At 48.2% G+C, this 22,247-nt stretch overlaps 1 protein-coding gene across 1 annotated transcript in view; it reads left to right on the top strand.

Moving 5' to 3' along the window:
* The window catches only part of CACNG3 (calcium voltage-gated channel auxiliary subunit gamma 3), an 84,101-nt gene extending 62,500 nt beyond the window's left edge, over positions 1–21,601 (top strand). Inside the window, exons 2-4 of the mRNA XM_035722370.1 lie at positions 11,174–11,261; positions 16,031–16,176; positions 20,495–21,601. Of these exons, the coding sequence (XP_035578263.1) occupies positions 11,174–11,261; positions 16,031–16,176; positions 20,495–21,006 (746 nt within the window). The 3' untranslated portion in view covers positions 21,007–21,601. The remainder of the gene's footprint in view (positions 1–11,173; positions 11,262–16,030; positions 16,177–20,494) is intronic.
* The last annotated feature ends 646 nt before the right edge of the window (positions 21,602–22,247 follow it).

The following is a 22,247-nucleotide window of genomic DNA, read 5'->3' as shown; positions in this document are numbered from 1 at the left end:
CAGAGTAAACCCTCATTAAGCTATAGACTTCGAGCGATGATGATGTGTTGAGGTAGGTTCATCAATCGTGACAGAGGTACCACTCTGGTGAGGGACATGGACAGCAGGGGAGGCTGTGCGTGTGTGGGGGCAGAAGGATATGGGGAATCTCTGTACCTGCTGCTCAATTTTGCTATGAGCCTAAAACTGCTCTAAAAATAGTCTATTAAAAATAAAAACAGGGGTGCCTGGGTGGCTCAGTCAGTTAAATGTCTGCCTTTGGCTGGTCATGGTCTCAGGGTCATGGGATTGAGTCCCACTTCGGGCTCCTTGCTCAGCGGGGAGCCTGCTTCTCCCTCTCCCTCTCCTCCTTGCTGTGCTCTCGCTCGCTCGCTCTCAAATAAATAAAATCTTAAAAAAATAAATTAAATTAAATTAAAGACAACCTTTTGAACCCCACACCTCCACATGTTATCTTGTAATTGTGCAATTTACATGTTACAAACAGAACTTAGCAAATGGAGGGGTGTGGTCATGAGGGAAAGGTTGGAAGTTGCACACTGAATGTCCCTCAAGTGTCAGTGTGTCTCCGTGACCATGTGTGGAGCTGCGTTTGGGAACGATGCCAAAGTCCACTGACACTAGTAAACGTGACCGTGTCCAAAGGACAGGCCTGCTCTGAGCTCACAGCGGGTGTCAGGGACTCAGGGCCATGTGGTTCTCACTTGCTGGAAGACCTCAAACAAATCTCATATATTTCCAACCTCAGATCCAGTAAGACGGAATCGCTGTCCATGAGCCCCCCAAGCTCCCAAGCCCCCCTTGCTTGTCCTCCAGCCAAGGCCTCAAATAAGGCCGAGTCCTTCGTGTGTGACATGACGGTGATGTCCACCTGGCTACAGACGGTGGCTCTCAGACTCTGATGTGCATTCGAATCTGAGAGGTGCCTGCTAAGAAGCATGGGTTCTCAGACTCGGATTATGCCTCCTGTAAGGGGCCCAAGAACATGCTTTTTTTTTTTTTTTTTTTTTAACAAGGGCCCAGTTGATTCTTACACAGATGGATCCAGGCACTTTTCCAGGCACCTCTGGAGGAGACCTGTCACCACCTAAAAGCAGCAGTGATGAAGGGGCTGCAGGCCTCTCCCCAGAGCCCCTGCCACGACCACGGTCGCCTCTGTGGTATGGAAACAGGATGAGTTCTCACCTCCTGTGAGTGCCCACCAAGACAGGATTGGGAAGACTTACAGAAGCACATGAGTGGTTATGGTGACCACCCCAGCCTCATAGATAAAAATAAAAATAAATACTAAGCTATTCAATAAGGAAGATCAACACACCTTTTTCCATGCTATTTTAATGCTCTTTTGTAAAAGTCAAATATCAAATAATTTCCAGTTCTCATTCTCTTTCTCTCTCTACCCCTGTTTTGCTGGTACCCCAAGTACATGCCTAATTGGCTAATCCCGCTCCAGAGCCTATGCAGTTCCAGGTGCTGTGTTGGATGCCAGGCTGCAAAGGAGAGCCAGAGGACACGTTGTAGATCAGAACCATCTCGGCCAGGATGGGCGGGGCTCCAGGGTCTAGGCTCGGGGACTGGCTAGGACCTGAGCTTTGGACGAGCCTGGTGATCCAGTGGGACCTGCAGTTAGCCAAATAATTAAGGACCAGGGAAAGCATTTTACCCCAAACCCACCCAATGGGCCGATCAAAGTGCCCAACACCAGGCTCTTCAGAAATAAAGCAGGCCTATCCACTGGGTGCCAAGAAGGACAGGTGGCACCCACAGTCTCTTTCTCCTGGCTAAATTTCCCATACTTGGTTCCAAGGCAGGACACTCTCTCCATCAAGCAGGCATCTCTCTCTGGGCAGATGTGGGAAGACTGGCTGGCTTGCCTTTCCACCCTCAATTGCCAGCTTCTTCTTCAAAGGGTTCACGGTGGCTTTCAATAATTCCTCTGAAGGCACACTCCATCCCTGCTCCTCTGCAAGCCCCTGGCGTCCAAAGAGAGCTTTTAAAACTATAAATTAGATTGTGTTTCTCAGCTGTTTAAAGCATCGTCTGACTCCTTCGAGGACCTGCTGTCCCCCTACTCACCTCTCTTGGTTCCGGAAACACACTGAGCATTATCCTTCCCCAGGGCCTTTGCATATGTGATGCCCTCTTCATAGAAAGCTCTTCTCTCAAATCTCCCCATGGTTGGCTTCATCTTGTCACTCAGGCCACCTTGTCAGAGAGGCTTTCCCTGTCCACCCAACCTCATGATTGCTCCTCCCCGAGTGACTCCCTCCAGGGTTTATTATTTTCACGGCACTCAACACTAGTTGAAATGACCTTTTCCTTTTTGCAGAAAGTTTTGTTGCATTTATTATTCATTCACTGTAGGTCTTTCCCCATTAGGGACCCCGGGTGGGCTCAGTCAGGTAAGCATCTGACTCTTGATTTTGGCTCAGGTCATGATCTCAAGGTCGTGGGATCGAGCCCTGCATCAGGCTCCACACTCATTGGGGAATCTGCTTGAGATTCTCTCCCTCTCCTTCTCCCCACCCCTGCGCCCCCCCCACTCTCTCTCTCTCTCTCTCTCAAACAAATAAATAAAATCTTTTAAAATATATAGATACAACAGACTTGAGATCCAGAACCTAGTCTATCTAGTTCACTGATAAACCCCAAGTGCCTATGACCGAGCTTAATGCAAAGCAGGCACCTCCGTGGGACATCCGTTGAACAAGATTGAATCGGGATGTGCACCAGCGCAGCTCAGTAGTATCAAAAGGGGATGCTTCTTCCTGCCGAACTCACTCACTCCTATGGTTCTCTTATTAGAAGCAGCGAGCCATAATTGCTATACCCCACATGCTTCATCTTCCTCAGACCTATTAGTTCAGGGTCCCCATTATCCAGGAATTCATCACCCAAATCCCCACACATGCTAGGTTGCATGGACAAGCGAGCAAACGCCATCTTAATATGAATTATGTATTAATGGCTTGACGACTTATAAAACCAGGCACAACAAAAACACCCTCCCAGCCCCGTCCCACGCCCCCCACCCCATTTCATACCCCGCAATTCACAGTCTTTGTCCGCAGCCTCTCTCTGATTGCTAGCTCTTATCAACATGGGACAATCCGATGCAAATAGAGGCAAAACGATTGCAAAGTGAGATTGCATATCTAGCAAAATACACAGAGCTTCGTGGTAATGGACGTGAGGAGTGACGTGCTATGCCAGCCGTGGGCCCCCGCAAGCAGGCCAGAGGGACACCCGGTAGCAATGCAAGAAGAAAAAAAACCAACAAGAAGGATGATGTGTTAGGCACATCGAGTGATTTGAATATCAAAGGATTAAGAGAAGCTCTTGAGAGAATGATGACGTGCTCAAATATTTTTTTGCAAAAAAGGACCTACTTTATGATCTGGCTGTGAAAGTAAAACATTACAACCCAGCTGGGAAAGTGAAGGATTTCATATTGGACTCTCATGTGATTTTATCAGAAAAAATTATGTTCCCTTCCCAGCAAAAATCAACACAGCTTACTTTTTTGTTCGCCCCGGTGTGTCGTTAGAGAAGATAAGACAAAATAAACATGTTCTCATAAGCGATCATTTCATTTTCAAGATAAAGGTGGAAGCACGTCTTCCAACCTCATCACTTACTATGAAATAAAAGTCCCTTCCTTTCGAGGGGACTCACCTAGCAGGCAGTGGTTCTCAATCTCCAATGGATAGTTAGCCTCATCTGGGGAGCTTGGAAACCTCCAGGTGCCCAGATGGATTAAGTAGGAGTCTCTGTGTTTTCCAGCATCCACCCCATTAATCCCAATGTGCAGCCCATGTTGAAAACCATGTTTTAGGGTGCCTGGGTGGCTCAGTTGGTTAAGCGACTGCCTTCGGCTCAGGTCATGATCCTGGAGTCCCGGAATCGAGTCCCACATCGGGCTTCCTGCTCAGCAGGGAGTCTGCTTCTCCCTCTGACCCTCTTCCCTCTTGTGCTTTCTATCTCTCATTCTCTCTCTCTCTCTCAAATAAATAAATAAAATCTTAAAAAAAAAAAAGAAAACCATGTTTTAAGGTATTCTTCTCCTCTGTAATAGAGATCTCCTGTTACACCAAGAACCCGAACATGCTTACAGTCAAGAGGTCACTTTTGCTTTCTTAAGTATTCGTGGTGCATAAACGAACCTGACGTTCATTCTTTCCTGATTCCTTGAGGCCAAGTCATTGCGATGGGGGCCTAACCAAAGACCTCTGTCTCTGGACCCAGAGCTCTGGTCTCCAGTTGGCCTTGGTTTTGAGCTCCGAGCTAGAATTTGGGAGCTTGAAATTTGGTTGCCCCAGCTGGGCTGGTGACTGAGATGGATGCCAAGGTCTGGGCACTGGTTGGCAGGGTTTCCAGGCTGGACCAGGTGCTGGGCACTGCCGCTGGGCTGGGTGGACTGGTTAGATGTGTCCACCCTCACTCTGAGCCCATGGTAACTGTCCAGAGACTACTCAGAAGTGATGTCCCTTTATTAGGTTGGGGGGGATGCCACTGCCACCAAAGTCTCCCCAGGACTTCCAATGTAGGGTATTCCCAGTCTAGAGGAGGCAGATGTGGAGGGCCCCTCCAGGAAGATCATCTAGAGGTTCTGCTAATGTTGGAGGAAGGACATCAGGGGACAGCAGCCCCTCTGAAGAGTCTCCTTTCAGGACTGCAATCTTGAGAAGGTCAGGGAAGTGAAATAATGCCTCACCCCCCCCCCCCATCTGTCTGCTCTGGATCCAGAATTTCCGGACTTAAGGCCAAAAACACTTAAGCAGAGCTGTCTTTAGATGACCCAGAAAAGCTCTATCTGGCCCTTGCCCAAACTTGGCATAGCAGGTGGTCTAGGCTTGTTCTCTCTACAGTGTGACCTTGTAAATCTTCCACCATAGGCCCTCATTCGCCCCTCTGGCCTCCCTTCTGTTCCTCAAACTAACAAGCTCCTTCCCACCTCAGAGCCTGTGCACTTGCAGCAACCTCTGCGTGGAAAGTCTTTTCCCTGGCTCTTCGCACGACTGGCTCCTTCTCTTTATGCAGGTCAGAGCCCAAACATGCCCCCCCAACACTACCACCCTGCCCCAAATGGCTCACCGTCTGCCCCCACCCCACACATGATCACCATCACTTCATCCTGCTCCATTGCTTTAAAGCACAGGGATCTTGTTCATCTCTTTATGAGTCTGCAGACTCTCTCCCCAATGAGAATGTAAGTTCTGAGGCCCAGAATCTTCTGCCTTGGGCACTAGTGAATTCCTAGAGAGGGAGGGAGAGAGAAGGGAAGGGCAAAGGTTGGACCAACCAAGCTCATACCATACCGGTCCTACCTCAGTTCCTACTGTCTAACCACCTCTCCCCTGGAACCACTGGATCTGCCTCCCAGACCAACCACCGCTGATGCTCTAAGTTACTCTGAGTTACTCTGAGTTCCCGAATGACTTCTCTCCCACTCAACAACGCTCATGCTATCGCTCTCTGCCTCCCTCACTCTGACGAACTTTTAACTGCCCTTCAGATCTCAGTGTAGACATGATTCACTCAACATTCAGTTAACAGAAATCACCCTACCAAGTTATCCGGTGAGCGAATTTTCAGGGATGAGGGAAATGCTTTTACTTTCAATCTTATGCCGTTCTATAAATACTGTTCGAATTTTCCAACTATGAACACCTCTATTCTTTTAATTTAACAGGAATTATAGGAACATGGGATAATGCACTGTGTTTCTTATTTTCCCTGTGATATTTCTCTGCATTGAAAAATATTCTAATCAATGTAATTTTTAAATGTCAGTACCACAATGACTTAATTAGCATCGCTTCCTTGTGTGGTTTAGTACCTTGGAAGAAGCCACCTGACTGAGCTCTTTCATTCATTCTAATATTTTGTCCAGCAAATTGCCTTGAGCTTTTGCAAGTAGACTATTCTCTCACCTGGAAAAAAAATGATAATTTTGTCCAATTTTTCTATTGTTTGTTACTCTTAATTCTGTTTTATTTCTTCTTGCACCAGAACTTATAGAACCATGGTAAATAAGAGAGGCGATGGTGGGCATTCTGTCTTCTTCTTGATTTTAATGGGACTATTTCTAGGGTCTGACCTTTTATTTTATTTTTATTTAAAAATTTATTTATTGATTTAAGAGAGAGAAAGAGAGCAGGAGCAGGAGGGGCAGAGGGAGAGAGAGAGAAAGTCTCAAGCAGACTCCGTGCTGAGTGTGGAGCCCAACACAGGGCTCGATTCCACGACCTAAGCTGGGTGCTTAACCAACTGAGACACCCAGGTGCCCCTCTACAGTCTGGCCTTTTAGAAGGATTTTTGGTTGAAAGGAAGTCCCCTTCCTCTTATGAAAGATGTGTTCTTTCATTGTCTGAGCCAGAGATGAACCATTGGCATAATCTTTTCTGCACAGGATGAGGCTTGTTTTCACCAGAAAACGAGTCTCTGCAATGTATTCACTTCAACATGTCAGGAACTCTGCCCTGGCTCTATCTTCCATTCCAGACCTCTTCCTGGGGTCCCGGGGTCTTACGGTCCCAGGGTCTGTGTGTCCTGACAGCCTAACTCTCACACCTGCCCTACCCTGCCTTCCCATCACCTCTCCCCTGCAACCACCGGATCTGCACCCAGAACAGCCCCCACTGATCCTCCTCCTGGTTGACCACATTCCCGGGTTCTGCTTCTCTCTGCCCCAGGGCCTTGGCTTAACCTGGGCTGGGACAGTGCTTGTCCCCGTGTCCTGACTTCATCTTTGCAGGGTCTCTGTTTTCAACATCTCTCTTGGTTCCATCCTTTGCAGTTCATGGGCAATTCCAACCCCATCCTATTTTTCTTAGATTTACTGAGATGGGGAAATACTCCTGAGAAAATGTAAGTGAGAAGAACAGCATGATCTCAATTTTATAAAACCATTTGTGTGTGAAAGCATGGAGGGGGGAAAAAAGTCTGGAAGGAAATATACAGAAATGCTAAATAGTGGTTATTTCTGGGAGCTGGCAATATGCTCCTTGTATGAATGGCCAAGTTCACTTTTTGATGAGTGTATGACTTGTGCTGCCAGCATCGTCATCTTCAGCGTGGAGTCTTCCTCGGGGAAATTCTTGATTCCCTTTCGTTTTATATTGCTTTTTTAAATCTCATCGTGGCACCAATGTGTCTCGTCTGGTCCTAAAATACCTACCCAAACCAACGGTAGTAATAGCTAGAATTTATTGAGTTCTTACTATGCGCTAAGAGCTGTCCTAAGTGGTTTACATCATTGCCTGATTAAAAGCATACAGACTGATGCTCTGTCTATTCTTATAACCTCAGTTAATTCTCCTGACAATTCCACAACGTTGTTATTATTACTATCATCATTCTATAGAAGAAGAAACTGAGGTTTGGGGAGGTCATTCGCCATGGGTACTTCAAGCACCGTAAGGCCAGGTGGGGAATTTGGCCAGCTGGAAAGTTCGTCCCCAGCTGCAGGGGACTGTTTTACGAGTGAAAATGTGGGACAGAGCTCCCCATTTTTTAAAAGAGAAGCTGCAAATGAGGCTTTCATGTGGCAGATCCTGAATTTTAAATTGCAGCAGCATATTGAATTTAAAAAAATACAACAAAATAGGCACTAAAATACTGCAGGTTAAAAAAATAAAATAAAACAAGCCAAAATGCCAAACAAAACATTCCATGACCCAGATTTGCCCTAGACATTATGTCCTTTAGAAGAACCAGGCTGGATGATGTCCTCCAGCCCCCCTGAAGCCCCAGATACTCTTTTTCATGCTACCTCATGGTACAGGGCTCTTTAGACCATGGATCAGCAAAATCTTCCTCGGCCAGATAGCAAATATTTTTGGCTTTGCTGTTTCTGCCATTTTGGGTGGAAGCCATCAACAAAGGGGCACGGTTGTGTTTCAATACAATCTTGTTTACAGACGCTGAAATTTGAATTTCATATCATTTTGTGCATGTCGTGAAACAATATTCTTCTTTTGCTTTTTTTCCAGCCATCTAAATATGCAGAAACCATTCTTAGCACAGGGGCTGTTCAAGAACAGGTGGTAGGCTGCTTTAGACCCTAAATACTGGTGACTGTTTCTCCAGGAGCTTCCGGTGTTTGCGGCTCTAAGCTCTAGGATCCAACTGCCCTAAACCACCTTGGGGAAGGCCCTTGTCACAAGCAGCTGCCGGCGTGTGTGTGTCTCCTCATTCCCACGTGGTTCTGACTGGTCTCTCTTAGTGGTGTCCATGTTTCATCTTCAGCTGAACCTTGTCTTCCCATGAACGCCTTGGTGGGGGCGCCTGGGTGGCTCAGTCGGTTAAGAGTCTGCCTTCGGCTCAGGTCATGATCTCAGGGTCCTGGGATAGGTCTAGGGATCGTGCTCCCTGCTCAGCAGGGGAGTCTGCTTCTCCCTCTCCCTCTGCCCTCCCCCCTCCCCGTCTAGTGTGCTCACGCACACGCTCTCTGTCTCTCTCAAATAAATAAATAAAATCTTAAAAAGAAAGAAAGAAAGATAGAAAGAAAGAAAGAAAGAAAGAAAGAAAGAAAGAAAGAAAGAAAGAAAGAAGGAAAGAAAGAAAGAAAGAAGAAGGAAGGAAGGAAGGAAGGAAGAAAAAGAAAGAAGAATGAAAGAAAGAAAGAAAGAAAGAAAGAAAGAAAGAAAGAAAGAAAGAAAAGAAAGAAGAGAAAGAAAGAAAAAAGAAAGAAAGAAAGAAGAAAGAAAGAAAGAAAGAAGAAAGAAAGAAAAAGAAAGAAAAGAAAGAAAGAAAGAAAGAAAGAAAAAAGAAAGAAAGAAAAAGAAAGAAAGAAAAAGAAAGCCTTTGTGGTGTACGTCAAACAACTAACAATATTTGGTCCCACAACCACTGCCTTTGCCCTGCTCGTTAGCCCCCAGTGTAGATTATGGAAAAACCATGGTTGATAGAAAAACCATTGGTCCTGTTCATTGCCACAATCAAGAGCTGCCTTTGGACCACAAAATTATCTAAAAGCTGCCTGGCAAAGGACTTTGCTGGAAGAGAGTACAACTCACAATAGTGGTTAAGAACTTTGGCTTTGGAGTAGGGCAGACTTCCATCTGAGACTGCCCCTTATAGCTGTGTCCCTTCACTGAGGCTGTTTCCTCACCTGTCAAAAGGGATCATAATACCAGGCACCTCATACCGCTGTTTTGAGAGCTAAAGAGGATAAAACACGTACAGGGCTTAGGATGGCACTAGGTATGTGGTATGGGCTCAGCGTGTGTGACTTGTTCTGATTTCTTATCCAGCTCGCCGGAAGGGAGTGGGGTTTATAAACTAAGAAGAGTATGTGAATGGAACTCTAAAATCTAAACAAGAAAGAAAATTAAGGCCTTTTTTTTTTCATATCAGGGAGGAAGTTATAACTTTGTGTTCCTTCCAAGAATATCTTGGAGTCTGCAAGGCTTCTCTCCAGGACTCTTCCTGGTGCTGAGTCCATTCTTTGCCTGGTGAGCAGAGAATCAGAACCAAGGGGATGCTTTACATACAGCATCACATTTATTGGGAAATGCCTCTGGCTTGGAGCCTCCTTAGAGCAGGGGTTAAATGCATGGCACTCATTATTATAAGATAATTATTGACATAATAATAATGACTACCATCCATAATGCAACAGTGAAAACCACAGGCTTTGAAGCTTGGATTCAGATATCGATTCTTCTCCTTTCCAGCTGTGACACCTCAGTCTCTTCTGTGATCTGGGTTACCTCATCCTCACATGTCAGTATTAATAGCCCATACCTCCCAAGGCAGTGGACAAGAATAAATGAGAGAAGGAATGTAAGGTTTCAGCTCTGCGCTTGGCCCACTGGAAGCATTTAATAAGTGCTGGCCACTATCATGACACACCTAGAGTTTTGCAAAAATTATCTCATCCTTACGGTAGCTGGGCTGAAATATAAGGCCAGATATGCTGTCATTCTGATCTGCTGTCCGAGATGCCACCCTGCCTCTCCCCCTCCACAACATGTTCTCAGGCCGGCCCAGGAGCAATGATGCATAATTCCACGCTGTGTTATGGTGAGGAGTTCTGAAATTGTTGTCATTTATAAGAACTGGCAGAGCCGTTAGCTGGCCCAGAGATCCGTTAATTGGCTAGTTAACAAACACCCACAAGGATTACCAAAAACCCAGAATGATTTAAGTCCAACTGATATGAAGGAAGAAAAGGAAGCAAATGTTGGCAGTTTCCCCAAGATGCACCTGTGCCAAATGTTGGCAGTTTCCCCAAGATGCACCTGTGCATTCTGTGCCTCCTGAAGGCATGGGCCACACCGCAGAGCACAGCCGGGTGTGACCAGGGGCGAGGGAACAGTCCTGTGTCAGATATGAGCAGGATCAGGGACAGTGGGCTACTCCTGAACCCATGCCCGGGGGAATCGACACCTGGGAGTCAGCAGATCTTGACTGGAGCTGTGTGAGCTCAAGCAAAATCCTCACGTCCAGTTTCCTCGTCTGTAAAATGGAAAATTAATACATACAGAATCCATTTCCTTCTCCTTTTTTCCCTCACCAATTGTGGGGGGTGGGGCTGGAACAGATAAGGCAAGACAGTCCTCATAATGAATGATTGTGTTCCATAGCTATTTGCTCTTCCTTATAGATCCCAACATCATTCAAAATCTAGGAAGCCAATTTTCTTTTCTTTTTTTTTTTAAGGTTTTATTTATTTATTTATTTGACACAGAGAGAGAGAGAGAGAGAGAGAGAGAGAAAGAGCACAAAAGCAGGGGGCGCAGCAGAGGGAGAGGGAGAATCAGACTCCCCACTGGGCAGGGAGCCCGATGCGGGGCTCGATCCCAGGACCCCGAGATCATGATCTGAGCTGAAGGCAGACAGTTAACCAACTGAGCTACCCAGGTGCCCCAGGAAAGCCAATTTTCTAGGAAGCGAAGTTTTCTGCTGCTTCTTCTTTCTTCTTTATAGATCTCAACATCATGCAAAATCTAGGAAGCCAATTTTCTAGGAAATGAAGTTTTCTGCTGCTGCTTCTTTTTTTTTTTTTCCTTCTCTACTTTTGTGCCCTAGGACAGGTGCTGATGGGCCAAGTTACGCACAGCCTGCAACAACCAGAGAAGTATCTTCACCATGGGGGTGAGGACCCAGGCTCACCCCCAGGTCTCTGGCTCCTCCCCCCAGCTCAGACCCACATGTGTTTCCACAGGGGCTTTCCGAGGAGTGTGCAAGAAAATCGATCACTTCCCCGAAGATGCTGACTATGAACAAGACACAGCGGAGTATCTCCTGCGTGAGTTCCCACTTCTGGGGTCTCCCCTAAAGGGGGTGGGGGTGGCCTGCAGTCACCCAGCTGCTGTTGAGGCTCCTCAATACCCACACCTGGAAATGGATACTTTCAAAAGAGCTTCTGGGGACCTTTGCTACTAGACAGAGACATTCAAGTGATTCTGACATCTAAGTCTCTTCAATGTCAATGAACTAGACATAGGAGGAAAAGTAGGTGAGTCAAAACTGAAAGGTTCTTTTTAGTCTGCTTAGGAGAAAATCTAAGGAATTTTCTTCAACTGGAAACCAATTTTCACCTTCCCAAGAGAGCTGAGTTGAGGTGCTAATGGGTGAGGTGTTAATGGGTTAGGTGTTAATGGGCACGGTCCTAAGGGGCAAGCCCTGGGAGATTAAATGCAAACCCAAATTCGCCTCTCTGCAGTTTCAGTCCTATTGGGGCAGGGCCAGCGTCTTCCTGGGATTGCCCCAAGGTTGGTAACCTGGATATGACATGGTACTGTCACAAATGCAGCACATGGTGGGCAGCAGAGCGTGGGGGCTTAGTGCGAGGGCTCTGGGTTCTGGTTAGACCTGGCCTTTTATGCCCTGTCTGACTCTCTACTGGCTGGGTTAAAGCTGGGTACGCTGCTTTACCTTTCCATCTCCCAACTATCCTTACCAAGTCAGAAATGGAGATGATAATGTCATCTATGTGACAGGCTTGTGAAAATTAAATAAGCTCATGCCATTACGCTCAGCCCAGGGCCCAACATGGCGTCAATGAAGGAATATAGGCTAGCCCTTTTTTGTTTTGTGAGACAACCAATAGCGAAGTCCAGCTGCAGATATGCACCTGACACTGATCCAGGCACAGAGGGACTTTGACATTTCATGTAATCTAAATGTAACTTCTTCAACAAGAATGTGTGTCAAGTTCACTCAAAGGGGAATTTCAAAGGCATTGACTAATTTATTATTAGGGAATGTTAAATGTAAGGTTTGCCCTTTTTTGTTTTTAACTGCTATTATAAATAAAAACTTCAAGAAATTGTCCTATTCAGATTATGTTGATAACTTGTAGCTCAAGAAGAGTGGTTTTAAAATTAGAACCGTTTGTAGCCCTGCTCACACCTGTTAGTCTGCAGATGTATGAGCCCTGAATCATATAACAATGTTAGTTATATAGTTATTATAGCAGGGTCAATTAAGAAAGTCAGTTTTAAGCTGATTTTTAAAACCTAAACATACCATTTCTCTTTTTCCAGTCCTTATGCAACTAGTAGGATTTACCCAAATGCCTACTAGGATTTGTGCCAGCAACTCAGAAAAATGTGGTATGGGGAACACAGGGCATATTTAGAGATGTAGCTTTGTACTTGGACCTCCTCCGAACAGCTTTAAAGTCATCTCCAGTGGGGTTTTCCTGAGTGCCCATCATTTTTCTTTGTTTTTCTTTCCTGCTTTAATGAAACATTGTGATGTTTGCCCCGTTGGAGGTGGAACACGAGCTATAACTTCTATTTCACAGCTCCCAAAACTGATTTTCAGTTCTTCCCAGAGGTGGATTGCATTTCTGACAAAATATTTTGCTCCCCTCTGGGAATGTGAGGTCCTCGCCCCCATCCCACGGTCCGCTCATAGTTCATCATTAGCCTCAGAACCAGGCTAAGGTTCAGGGGAGGCCTTTACGAGCACACAGATGTCCTGTGAGGGACTTTGGAATGCCCCACTCCACCACACAGAGCCAGGGGCACGTTCCCACAGGGCTCTCCAGACCCCTCCGATGTGTAAGCTGCCAGTTCCTGTTGTGGCCACACCATAGTGGGACTGGGACTCGGCACATTGATTTTTCTGCTGTTTCCTCGTTCTTGAGTGCTGTCAGGGAAGGTTACAGCTTTACCATAGAGCATAAGGTTCACTAGCCCACGCGTCCTATGGATGAGAGACGCCCCATAATATAGCCCTGGACTTGGCCAGGTCCTGCTCTGATGCCCATGGTAGAATTACACTGCAACAAACTGCCCTCCCCACCCCTAAGACCTCAACTTACCCCCAGCTAGTTTGGGGAGGAGAAACAGTAAAGGAAGGAAGGCAGGGAGGAAGGGGGATGGAGAGAGGGGGGAGGACAGTAAAACCTTTTTGTTCTGAAGCCACCATGTGTCCACTGGGCTAAAATGAAAGTAGAGTAGATCACACCAACTCAGCAAAAATGGCAGAGGCAAATGTCCTGAGGCAGACACCTGCAGCCACTTATTTCATCTGTGGGCTAAAGAGTGGGGTCTGGCCACCAGTTGGTTGCCACGGAGTTACTGCAGCCAACTTCGCACATCTCATAGCCACCCATTTCAAATTTGCACTTTTATAACCAACGAAGTTCAATAGCGTCAAACGTCCATAATTATTTCCTTTGGGCATAATCATACTTTACAAAAAAATTTTTTTAACTACTCTTTTAATCGATTGAACTCATCACATTGAATATTCGAGCAATTCCTGTCAATACACAATGCAAATGAACGCTTTAAAGGTTTGTTCACGTTAGGGTTCGTTTGAAAACACTGGAGGCAGATCAACCCCTGATATTTGTGGGGCCCTGGGCTGAGGGTCCAAATGGAAACCCTTAAGTCATATATGTAAATATTGAGAAGTTATAAATAAGCTATGCCCACAGTCGGGCCCATGTGCCCACCCACCTAGGACCCGAGAGCCCCTCCTCAGGGATACCCCTCAACCTGGGGACTAAAGGAAGCGGGGGTCCAGCCTTTCCCAAAACTTGACCATGGAAGCAGAAGGATGGGAGGGACACTGTTATCAGGCCCCAGGTCTGCCCAAATCCCAACACTGGGTGATTTGGGGTGGCCGTCTTTAAGCAAAAGCAAGGACTCTTTCATTTTCTTCTCATTGAGAACATCACCCCCGTGGGCCCTCAGACTCTCACCCCATTTTTCCATCACCCCTCCCAGGCAACCCTGTTGGCTAAATCAGCTACCAAACTTTCAGAAAACTTTTTCCATGAGACCAAATAAAACACCAGCCCTAACATGGCAAAAAGAGCTTGGCAGTAGGCACATAAGCTCCTCCGTGCAGTAGCGAATAGAAACAGCAAGAGTTGGGTCACCATGAATATGGGGCTTGAAAGCCTTGAACTTTCAGCTTTGAAATTCCCAAGGCCAAAAATGAACTTGGGATCCTTCCTGCCGCGCCACCCCCACTCTGCACCTGCTCGTGCCCCGTGGCATTCTGGATGGCACCAGGGGCTCAGCAGCCGAGCACCAGACATGGGCATCAGCTCCTCTGTCTCCCACAGCCCACTGCCAATTCTGGTGGCTTTGCCTTAGAAATATATCCTGAGTCCCACAACTTCTCGCCACCTCCAGCCTACCACCCCGGCCCCAGCTGTGGTCAGCTCAAGTCTGGCTTCCACGGCCCTTGTGGCCACAACAGCTCACCCCTTCCAAAAGCCCCACAGTGTTCAGCGCTCTCCTGTCATTATCTTGACATTTTTCATGATTTTGGAACAAGAGCCCTTGCATTTTCATTTTGCACTGGGTCCTGCAGATTATGCCGCTCTTCCTACCTGTCAACTTGACTGGCTTGGAAGCCACATGAGGCCAGGGACCCTAGTTCTTTTGTACACTAATGAACATGGAATTTGTTCAGCTGGTATATTCTGGTCTGGACATAGCAGGAAATACCCTTATACTGGTTGGGTGAATACTGGGTCCCCCACCATAGAACCCCTCCCCCAGAACCTTAGGGACCCCAGGACCCAGCACAGCGCACGTACATTTAGTAGGTGCACAGTAACATTGTTGAATGAATAAACAAACTCATTTGTTCCTTCAGTGACTGAGCGGGTACTAAGTGAGGATTGCCAGACTCAGTGTCATGCAAACGTAAGTGTGTCCTGGGAAAGAGTCTGCATTTTGGTGAACAGCGTGTGATCTGATGGGGGTCTCTGGATGCAGGGCCAGCAACATAATTGGCAGGGTCCAGTGCAAATGAAAATCCCAGACTCTTCATTCAAAACACCGGCAAAAAAAAAAGCTTTTTCTTTTCTTCTGTTCTCTCTCTCGATCTGTCACGGTGTCTTTCATTCGCTATTTCATGTCACACTACCGCCGGGGCCGGGGCGGGGGGTGGGGCACAAGACAATAGGTGAATTCGTAGCTTTGCGGGTGCCTGGGGTTTGCACCTAACACTGATTCTTCCTTAGTCCATGCCCAGCCCCCACCAGGAAGGAAGGCTGCAGTGATCACTGGTTGGGGCAGGAGAAGGGGCAGCTAAGTTCCCATCCCGGGGGAGTGGGGAGGTGGAGAGCTGACAGATGGTGGGATTCCCCTGTGAGTCAAGGCTCCAAGCCCCCCACTGCATGCTCCGCTGGCCCATCAGACTTCACTGCTGAAACATAATGCAAGGGGCGCCTGCGTGGTTGACCGTCCAACTCTTGATATCAGCTCAGGTCTTGATCTCAGGGTCGTGAGTTCAAGCCCCACATTTGACTCCATGCTGAGTGTAGAGCCTACCTAAACACACACACACACACACACACACACACACACACACACACACACACAATTCAAAGACAAAATGATTAAGAATTTCAGGACGGTGACTGCAGAGTCTTAGCCACAAGCACAGGGCCCTGAGTGACATTACTGGTCTCACGCCCATGTTAGATGCAGGCTCTGACCCGCTCGTGTGCTGTTTTCCCCTTGGGCACCGCATGGCCTGGGATGGGTGGAGGCCTGGGGCCGGCTGGGATGCAGGTGGAACCGTCTCCTCTTGGTCTCCGCAGGGGCCCGTTGAGGGCCTCTAGTGTCTTCCCCATCCTCAGCGTCACGCTGCTGTTCTTTGGCGGGGCTCTGCGTGGCAGCCCAGCGAGTTCCACCGAAGCAGACAACAATGTCATCCTCAGCGCGGGCATCTTTTTCGTTTCTGCAGGTGAGCATCTGGCCCCAGCCCAAGATCCTCCCAGGACACCCAACCCAAGCCGGGGCCATGAGGACAAAGCAGTGCTATTTGGGGTTCCGTGCAGGGAAAGGGCGAGACAATACTCGACTTGTGTAAGAATGAGGAGCCAGAGACTTTCATTGAGAACCAAAGATGCTGACACGCCGGGAAGCTGTAATGGAAAGGCAAGAGGAGATGGGGGGCAGGGTCAGCTCAGAGGGAGAGAGAGGCTGATTAGTAAGAGAGCGTGTGTGACCCTGGAAAGACAGGGGTGTGAACCGCGAGGGTCCACTTACACACGGATTTTTCGACAAATCCGTACGGTAGTGTAAATTTATTTTCCCTTCTTCTTAATGACATTTTCTTTTCTCTAGCATACTTTCGTGTACGAATACAGTATAGAAGACATATGACATACAAAGTATGTGTTAATTGTGTCTGGTAAGGTTTCCCGTCAACAGTAAGCAATTAGCAGTTAAGTTTTTGGAAAGTCAAAAGTTAAACCCAGATTTTTGACTGTGTGGGGGGTCAGCACCCCTAACTATTGTTCGGAGGGTCAACTGTCTATGCTTGCACATAGGGGTCAGGTGTATGTAATGTGTGTGCCTGAAAGACTGGCTAAGCGTATTTTTAATGGGGTCCAACTTTCTCTTCACTTGGATATATTCACATATGTCTCGGGTCCTTTGAGACATGTCACAGCATTCCAAGGGCTCAGATCCTCATATCGTTCAAGGCGTCCCCTGGGAACAAGGTAAAAAGCCAGCAGCCCGGATGCTCTCCAGGGAAGACCTCATAATCAATAGCTGGCCTGACCAGAAGGTGGCAAGAGTGATGAGAGACAATCTTAGTTCAGGAAGGGGTCCCATGCACTGCCTTCTCTCTCCTCCCTCCATCCCTAATCGTCCTCCACACACCCTCATGCTCCTGGATTCCATCCCTCCCCACCTAATAACAGTAGCCACTTCATGGTGTTGCTGGAAGGAGGCTGAACATAAAATGCAAAATATATTTTCTTTTTTTTTTTTTAGTTTACTTATTTTTTACTTTGGGGGGGCCTCAACTCACAACCCCGGGATCAAGAGTCACGTGCTCTTCTGACTGAGCCAGCCGGGGCACCCCAAGATCATTTTCTAGTACTGGAAAAGCGAGCAACAATATCATTCCAAAGTCTGAGACCCAGCGTCTTAACCCCCCCTCAAGACCTTGCTCCCATTCCTTCCCCACTGTGTCCCCTTCTGGGAAATGAGGAAGTTGGATTTGTATCCAGCTCTGAGTCGCTGGACACCAACTCCAGCAACAGACCAGGGAGGGAGCCACTATCTTGCCATGGGAATGTGGTCAGCCCAAACGTGGCCGTGGCCTCTGACCTCTGCCGACTGATGGTAACGCCTGGCAAACCCAGGGATTTGTGTGGCTTTGAGGCACTTTCTGGTCACCGGTGGCCCATCCAGACCCCCTGGGCTCTGACCCACCTGAAGGATAATGGATTGTGCTGACATTCAGGTTTCCCGTACAGGAGATCATTATTTTGTTCCCCAAGGGGGTTGTCAGGAAAGAGTGTGTCAGGCAAGCAACTTTTTACCTCACAAGGGATACTGTGAGAGATGGCAGGTGGATTGGACGCATGGGAACCACGAAACATGCGGGGACAGTGGCGAAAGCCCTGAGGGAAAGCCAGAAGCGTGGGGTCTATTCCTGGATCACCCCCATCTCCCCAAGGAACCCCAAAAGCCTCAGTTTTCCACCTATAAAATGAAAGTTTCAGAAGAGTCCACACTCTCTAAGGCTTTTTCTCGTTGAGCTATTCTAAGGATCTGTGGTTTGGGGCAAGCAATCAAGAACCTCTGATGGGCACCTAGTACCAGGCTCGGTTTCCCCATCTAGAAAAGAGAGTCAGGGGGCACCTGCTGGTTTGGTCAGAAGAGCGTACGACTCTTGATCTCGGGGTCGTGAGTTCGAGCCCCACATTGGGGTGCAGAGATCCTAAAAAAATAAACTTTAAAAGAGGTTAATTTTTTTTTTTTTACAGCAGGTCTATTGCAATAATTGTGACAGTGCATATTAAGACTTTGCACAGTGCCTGGCACATGCCCCTAAAAATCAATTGGCAACCCCTTGGCTCCCTGCCTCATTTAACCTGGTCTGACATCTAAGTCTTTCTTTGAATTTCTCCCCCTCCTCCCACCCTATTGAGACTTCCTTTAGGGGCTTCCCAAACTTTACCACCCAAATTTCCCTGCTGGCAGAGGAGAAAGAAAAACGTGGCCGTGGGGAGTCGGGGCGGCGGAGGTGGGGGGGGCATCCGTTAGAAGCCGCCTTCAGTGAGCTGAAATGTCTTTGAAGTCTGTCCCCCATTTACACTTAAAAATTCATGTGAATTCTGCTCTCTCCTCCTTATTATATGCATGTTCATTTTAATATAAAAGAAGGGTCTTCCCTACTAATCTTCAAGCCAAGTTGACACTCCAGAAAGAGGAGCGGTTTCTCATCCTGCAGTTTCCAGCAGCTTGACACAGGGCTGTCTGTCTATTTAGAAATAGCTCAGTGATTAGAACTCGCTGCCGACCTGCTGGATGCCTGCGCAGGATAATGCCAAGAGGAGAGGGGGCAGAAGCAGTGCCCACCCCCACCCCCCTGCATCCCCACCGCCTTCTAGAAGCAAGTCCTAGATGGAGAATGGCCAGAGGATCATATTCAAATACTAACTCCCTTCCTGCACGTGCCCCAGCCAGGTCAGAACAGCCCCCGTGTCCCCTGCTCTGTCCAGCTTAAACCCTTTAGTTGCTGGACTGTGGGGAGATCGTGGGGGACCTCCAGGAAGAGTGTGGGGCAGTGACGGAGCACAGGCGGCTCCTGGATATGGTTATTTACCAGCTGGTGCTAGCAACCTGTGATGAGGGCCAGTCGCCATTTAGCATCACCTAAATTTGGCAACAAGGAGGGTACCCCTGATATACAACCTCCCTGAGTCATTGTTGGTATCATGGCCTAGATGAGGCCCTTGAAGCACAAGAGACATTCCACCTTTGGAACAATAATGTGAGAAAGGCGGGGCGCTCCTGGGTGGCCCAGTCGACTCTTGGTTTCGGGGGCTCAGGTCACAATCGCAGGGTCGTGGGATCGAGCCCCGCGTCGGGCTCTGTGCTAGCAAGGAGTCTGCTTGAGATTCTCTCTCCCTCTCCATCTGCCCCCTACCCCCGCTCACTCATGCTCTCTAAATAAATAAATAAAATCTTTAAAAAAATAATAATAATGTGAGAAAGGCTGTCAGAGATAATCACAGCCCCTGGGCCCTCAAGTCTATTGTTTTCTTACCACTCCCTAGAGAATCAATTCACCTCCAAGTGACCATTTCCAGCACCTCTCCAATTGGCACCTGGGGGACCGCTAAGTCTGCACGCCTGGCCTGCTGGGGACAGCGGCTGCTTGCTCCCCAATTCCCGATGCTCAAACGACAGCTTATCTAAAGCATTATCTTATCCTGTGCAGATGAAAAGACTTAGGAAGCTACCATCCCTTCCCCTTGGGTTCCTTAGCTCCCCAAACCGCCGGGGCAGACCCATCTATGTCCACCAGACTGCTGCATTTATACTCTCCCTAAGCATGTCCAACTCCATGTAGTCACATCTTCCCTGCTCTCTAAACCTGTTCTCTCTGCTGCCTCTTACTTTAGGCTCAAGATGCCACCAACCTCCTTCGTCAGCCCAGCGAAAACCCTAGCAGGTCATTCTCGATCCTTTCTCTCATCCTGCACAATCAGTGTGCAGCCTTTAGTCTCCCAGCTCAACCCTATGCAATGTCACCTTGTTTTCAAACCCCAGTGGCTTACCTGTTCTGCCTCCTTTTGCTCCCGAACCAGTTTTTATGTGTTTCTGGTAGAGCCCTTACTCTATTTTGCTCTAATTGCTTTTACGTGTCAGCGTCTCCTAACAGCGAGGAGCTCAGGAGCAGGGACCTGTAGCTCCCTCGTTTTACCATCCTCACGATTTAGAGCTGAAGATTAGGTTTTGATGGAATGAATGGCTTGTAAGGGAAAACACGTGCATCCCGAGCTCGCCCACCCTTGCTATAGGAATAGGGTATATTCTGTAGCTGAACGCACGCCCCCTGGGACCCAGCCGCCACATCCCTCCTTTCCCCAGGGACGGACGGTGCAAGAAAGGCCCAGGGGTTGGATTTCCTGGCCATAAACCCATTCTGCTTGTCTCCCAGTTCCCTCCACATTTCCTACAAATCGTTCGAGGCTCAAAGCGACAGTTACCTCTGACATGTATAAAAGACATATTTTTCTCTTCCCTTCTCTTAGGGTTAAGCAACATCATCGGCATCATAGTTTATATATCAGCCAATGCCGGAGACCCCGGGCAGCGTGACTCCAAAAAAAGCTACTCCTATGGCTGGTCCTTTTATTTCGGGGCCTTCTCTTTCATCATTGCAGAAATTGTGGGAGTTGTTGCTGTGCACATCTACATAGAAAAACATCAGCAGCTACGTGCCAAATCCCACTCAGAGCTCCTGAAGAAATCTACCTTCGCTCGCCTTCCACCCTACAGGTATAGATTCAGGAGGCGGTCAAGTTCTCGCTCCACGGAGCCCAGATCCCGAGACCTGTCCCCCATCAGCAAAGGCTTCCACACCATCCCTTCCACTGACATCTCCATGTTCACCCTCTCCCGGGACCCCTCAAAGATCACCATGGGGACCCTCCTCAATTCCGACCGGGACCACGCTTTTCTACAGTTCCACAATTCCACGCCCAAAGAGTTCAAAGAGTCGCTGCATAATAATCCGGCCAACAGGCGCACCACGCCCGTCTGAACTTGACCTCTGCCCTCTGGCCTCCGCCCCAGCACAGCCTCAGGGGCAACGTCCAGAGGTGGCTTTGAGGTTGCATGGCATGGTCCTCGTGATGGTATTACTTTTTACAAAGAATGAAACCAAATGGACTCAGCCCTCTCCCACACTTGGCCCCTAGCCCTCCGGGTCCCAACCCGCCCCACCACCCCCACCCCACCCCCCCATCCCACCCCCACCCCCCACCGTTCCTTCCCGACTTTTCAAGCCAATCCCATGATGTCATTTCTCTCTCTGTGTATCTGTGCCACATGTTTTCCTCTCTTCCTTCTTTACTGGAAGGACCTGCACATTCTTCCCTCCTTGGAAGAGGACTTTACTCAAAGTCACGGGTGGGGGCTGGGGGTGGGGGCGTGGGATCCCCGATTCCCCAGGCGCGTGCAATTGTCCCCATTGCCCACTCAACACAAATCCTCGGGACACCAACCGCCCCGGTGGCCCTGAGGGAGGCATTCACCTTTACGTGTTAGAAAAACATGACCAGAAATCAAAGATGTCAGAGCCCCCAAAGCAGCTAATGTAATAAGCACCCATGTTATTAAAGGTTTTGCCTTGTTGTAACCAACCAAGCTGGGGGTGGTTTTGTTTCTTCCGGCTACTTCCTACACAGACTCGTTGCCTGCCACAGGACTGGCTCACCTCTGTGTTGGAAGCTGAGTTTTGCTCATCTTACTGCCGGGAAGTTTCCTGGCCATCCCATCTCCCCCCTTAAGACCAGCAAGGTGCCCCCACCAACGTCAGAGTCAGCATTGTCCCTCACCTGAGTCCCTGGAGGCTAGCTGGGGGACAAGCGTGTGTTAAAAAAAAATCTGGCTCTGGCACCCAGGAGCTCCAGGAGCTGGGGCGAGTCTTACCTCACCTTCAAGCCTCGGTCCTTCTCATCTGTAAAATGGAACACGGTATAGCACCCTCCTCCACAGAGCCATGAGGTTCAAATAAAATGCCATGTGCAAAATGAGTAGCACATTGTGAATAATCGATATATGTAGTTTTAGTTTTTGGATGCATTCTAAGCAGCGTGAGCATTATCTGAGTCAGCTTGGGCTGCTATAACAAAAAAACACCCTAGACAGGGTGGATGACACTGCAGACATTTCTTTCTCACCATCCTGGAGGCTGGGAAGTCCAAGCTCAGGGAGGGTGCAAGCAGATTTGGTTCTCAGTGAGTGTGGGGTCTCCCGATTGGGTGGGGGCTGGTGGCACAG

Source organism: Zalophus californianus, chromosome 10 (genome assembly GCF_009762305.2).
Source record: "Zalophus californianus isolate mZalCal1 chromosome 10, mZalCal1.pri.v2, whole genome shotgun sequence".
Lineage (NCBI taxonomy): Eukaryota > Metazoa > Chordata > Mammalia > Carnivora > Otariidae > Zalophus > Zalophus californianus.
The sequence above is the reverse complement of the archived record's forward strand: the minus strand, read 5'-3'. Positions and strand labels throughout refer to the sequence as shown.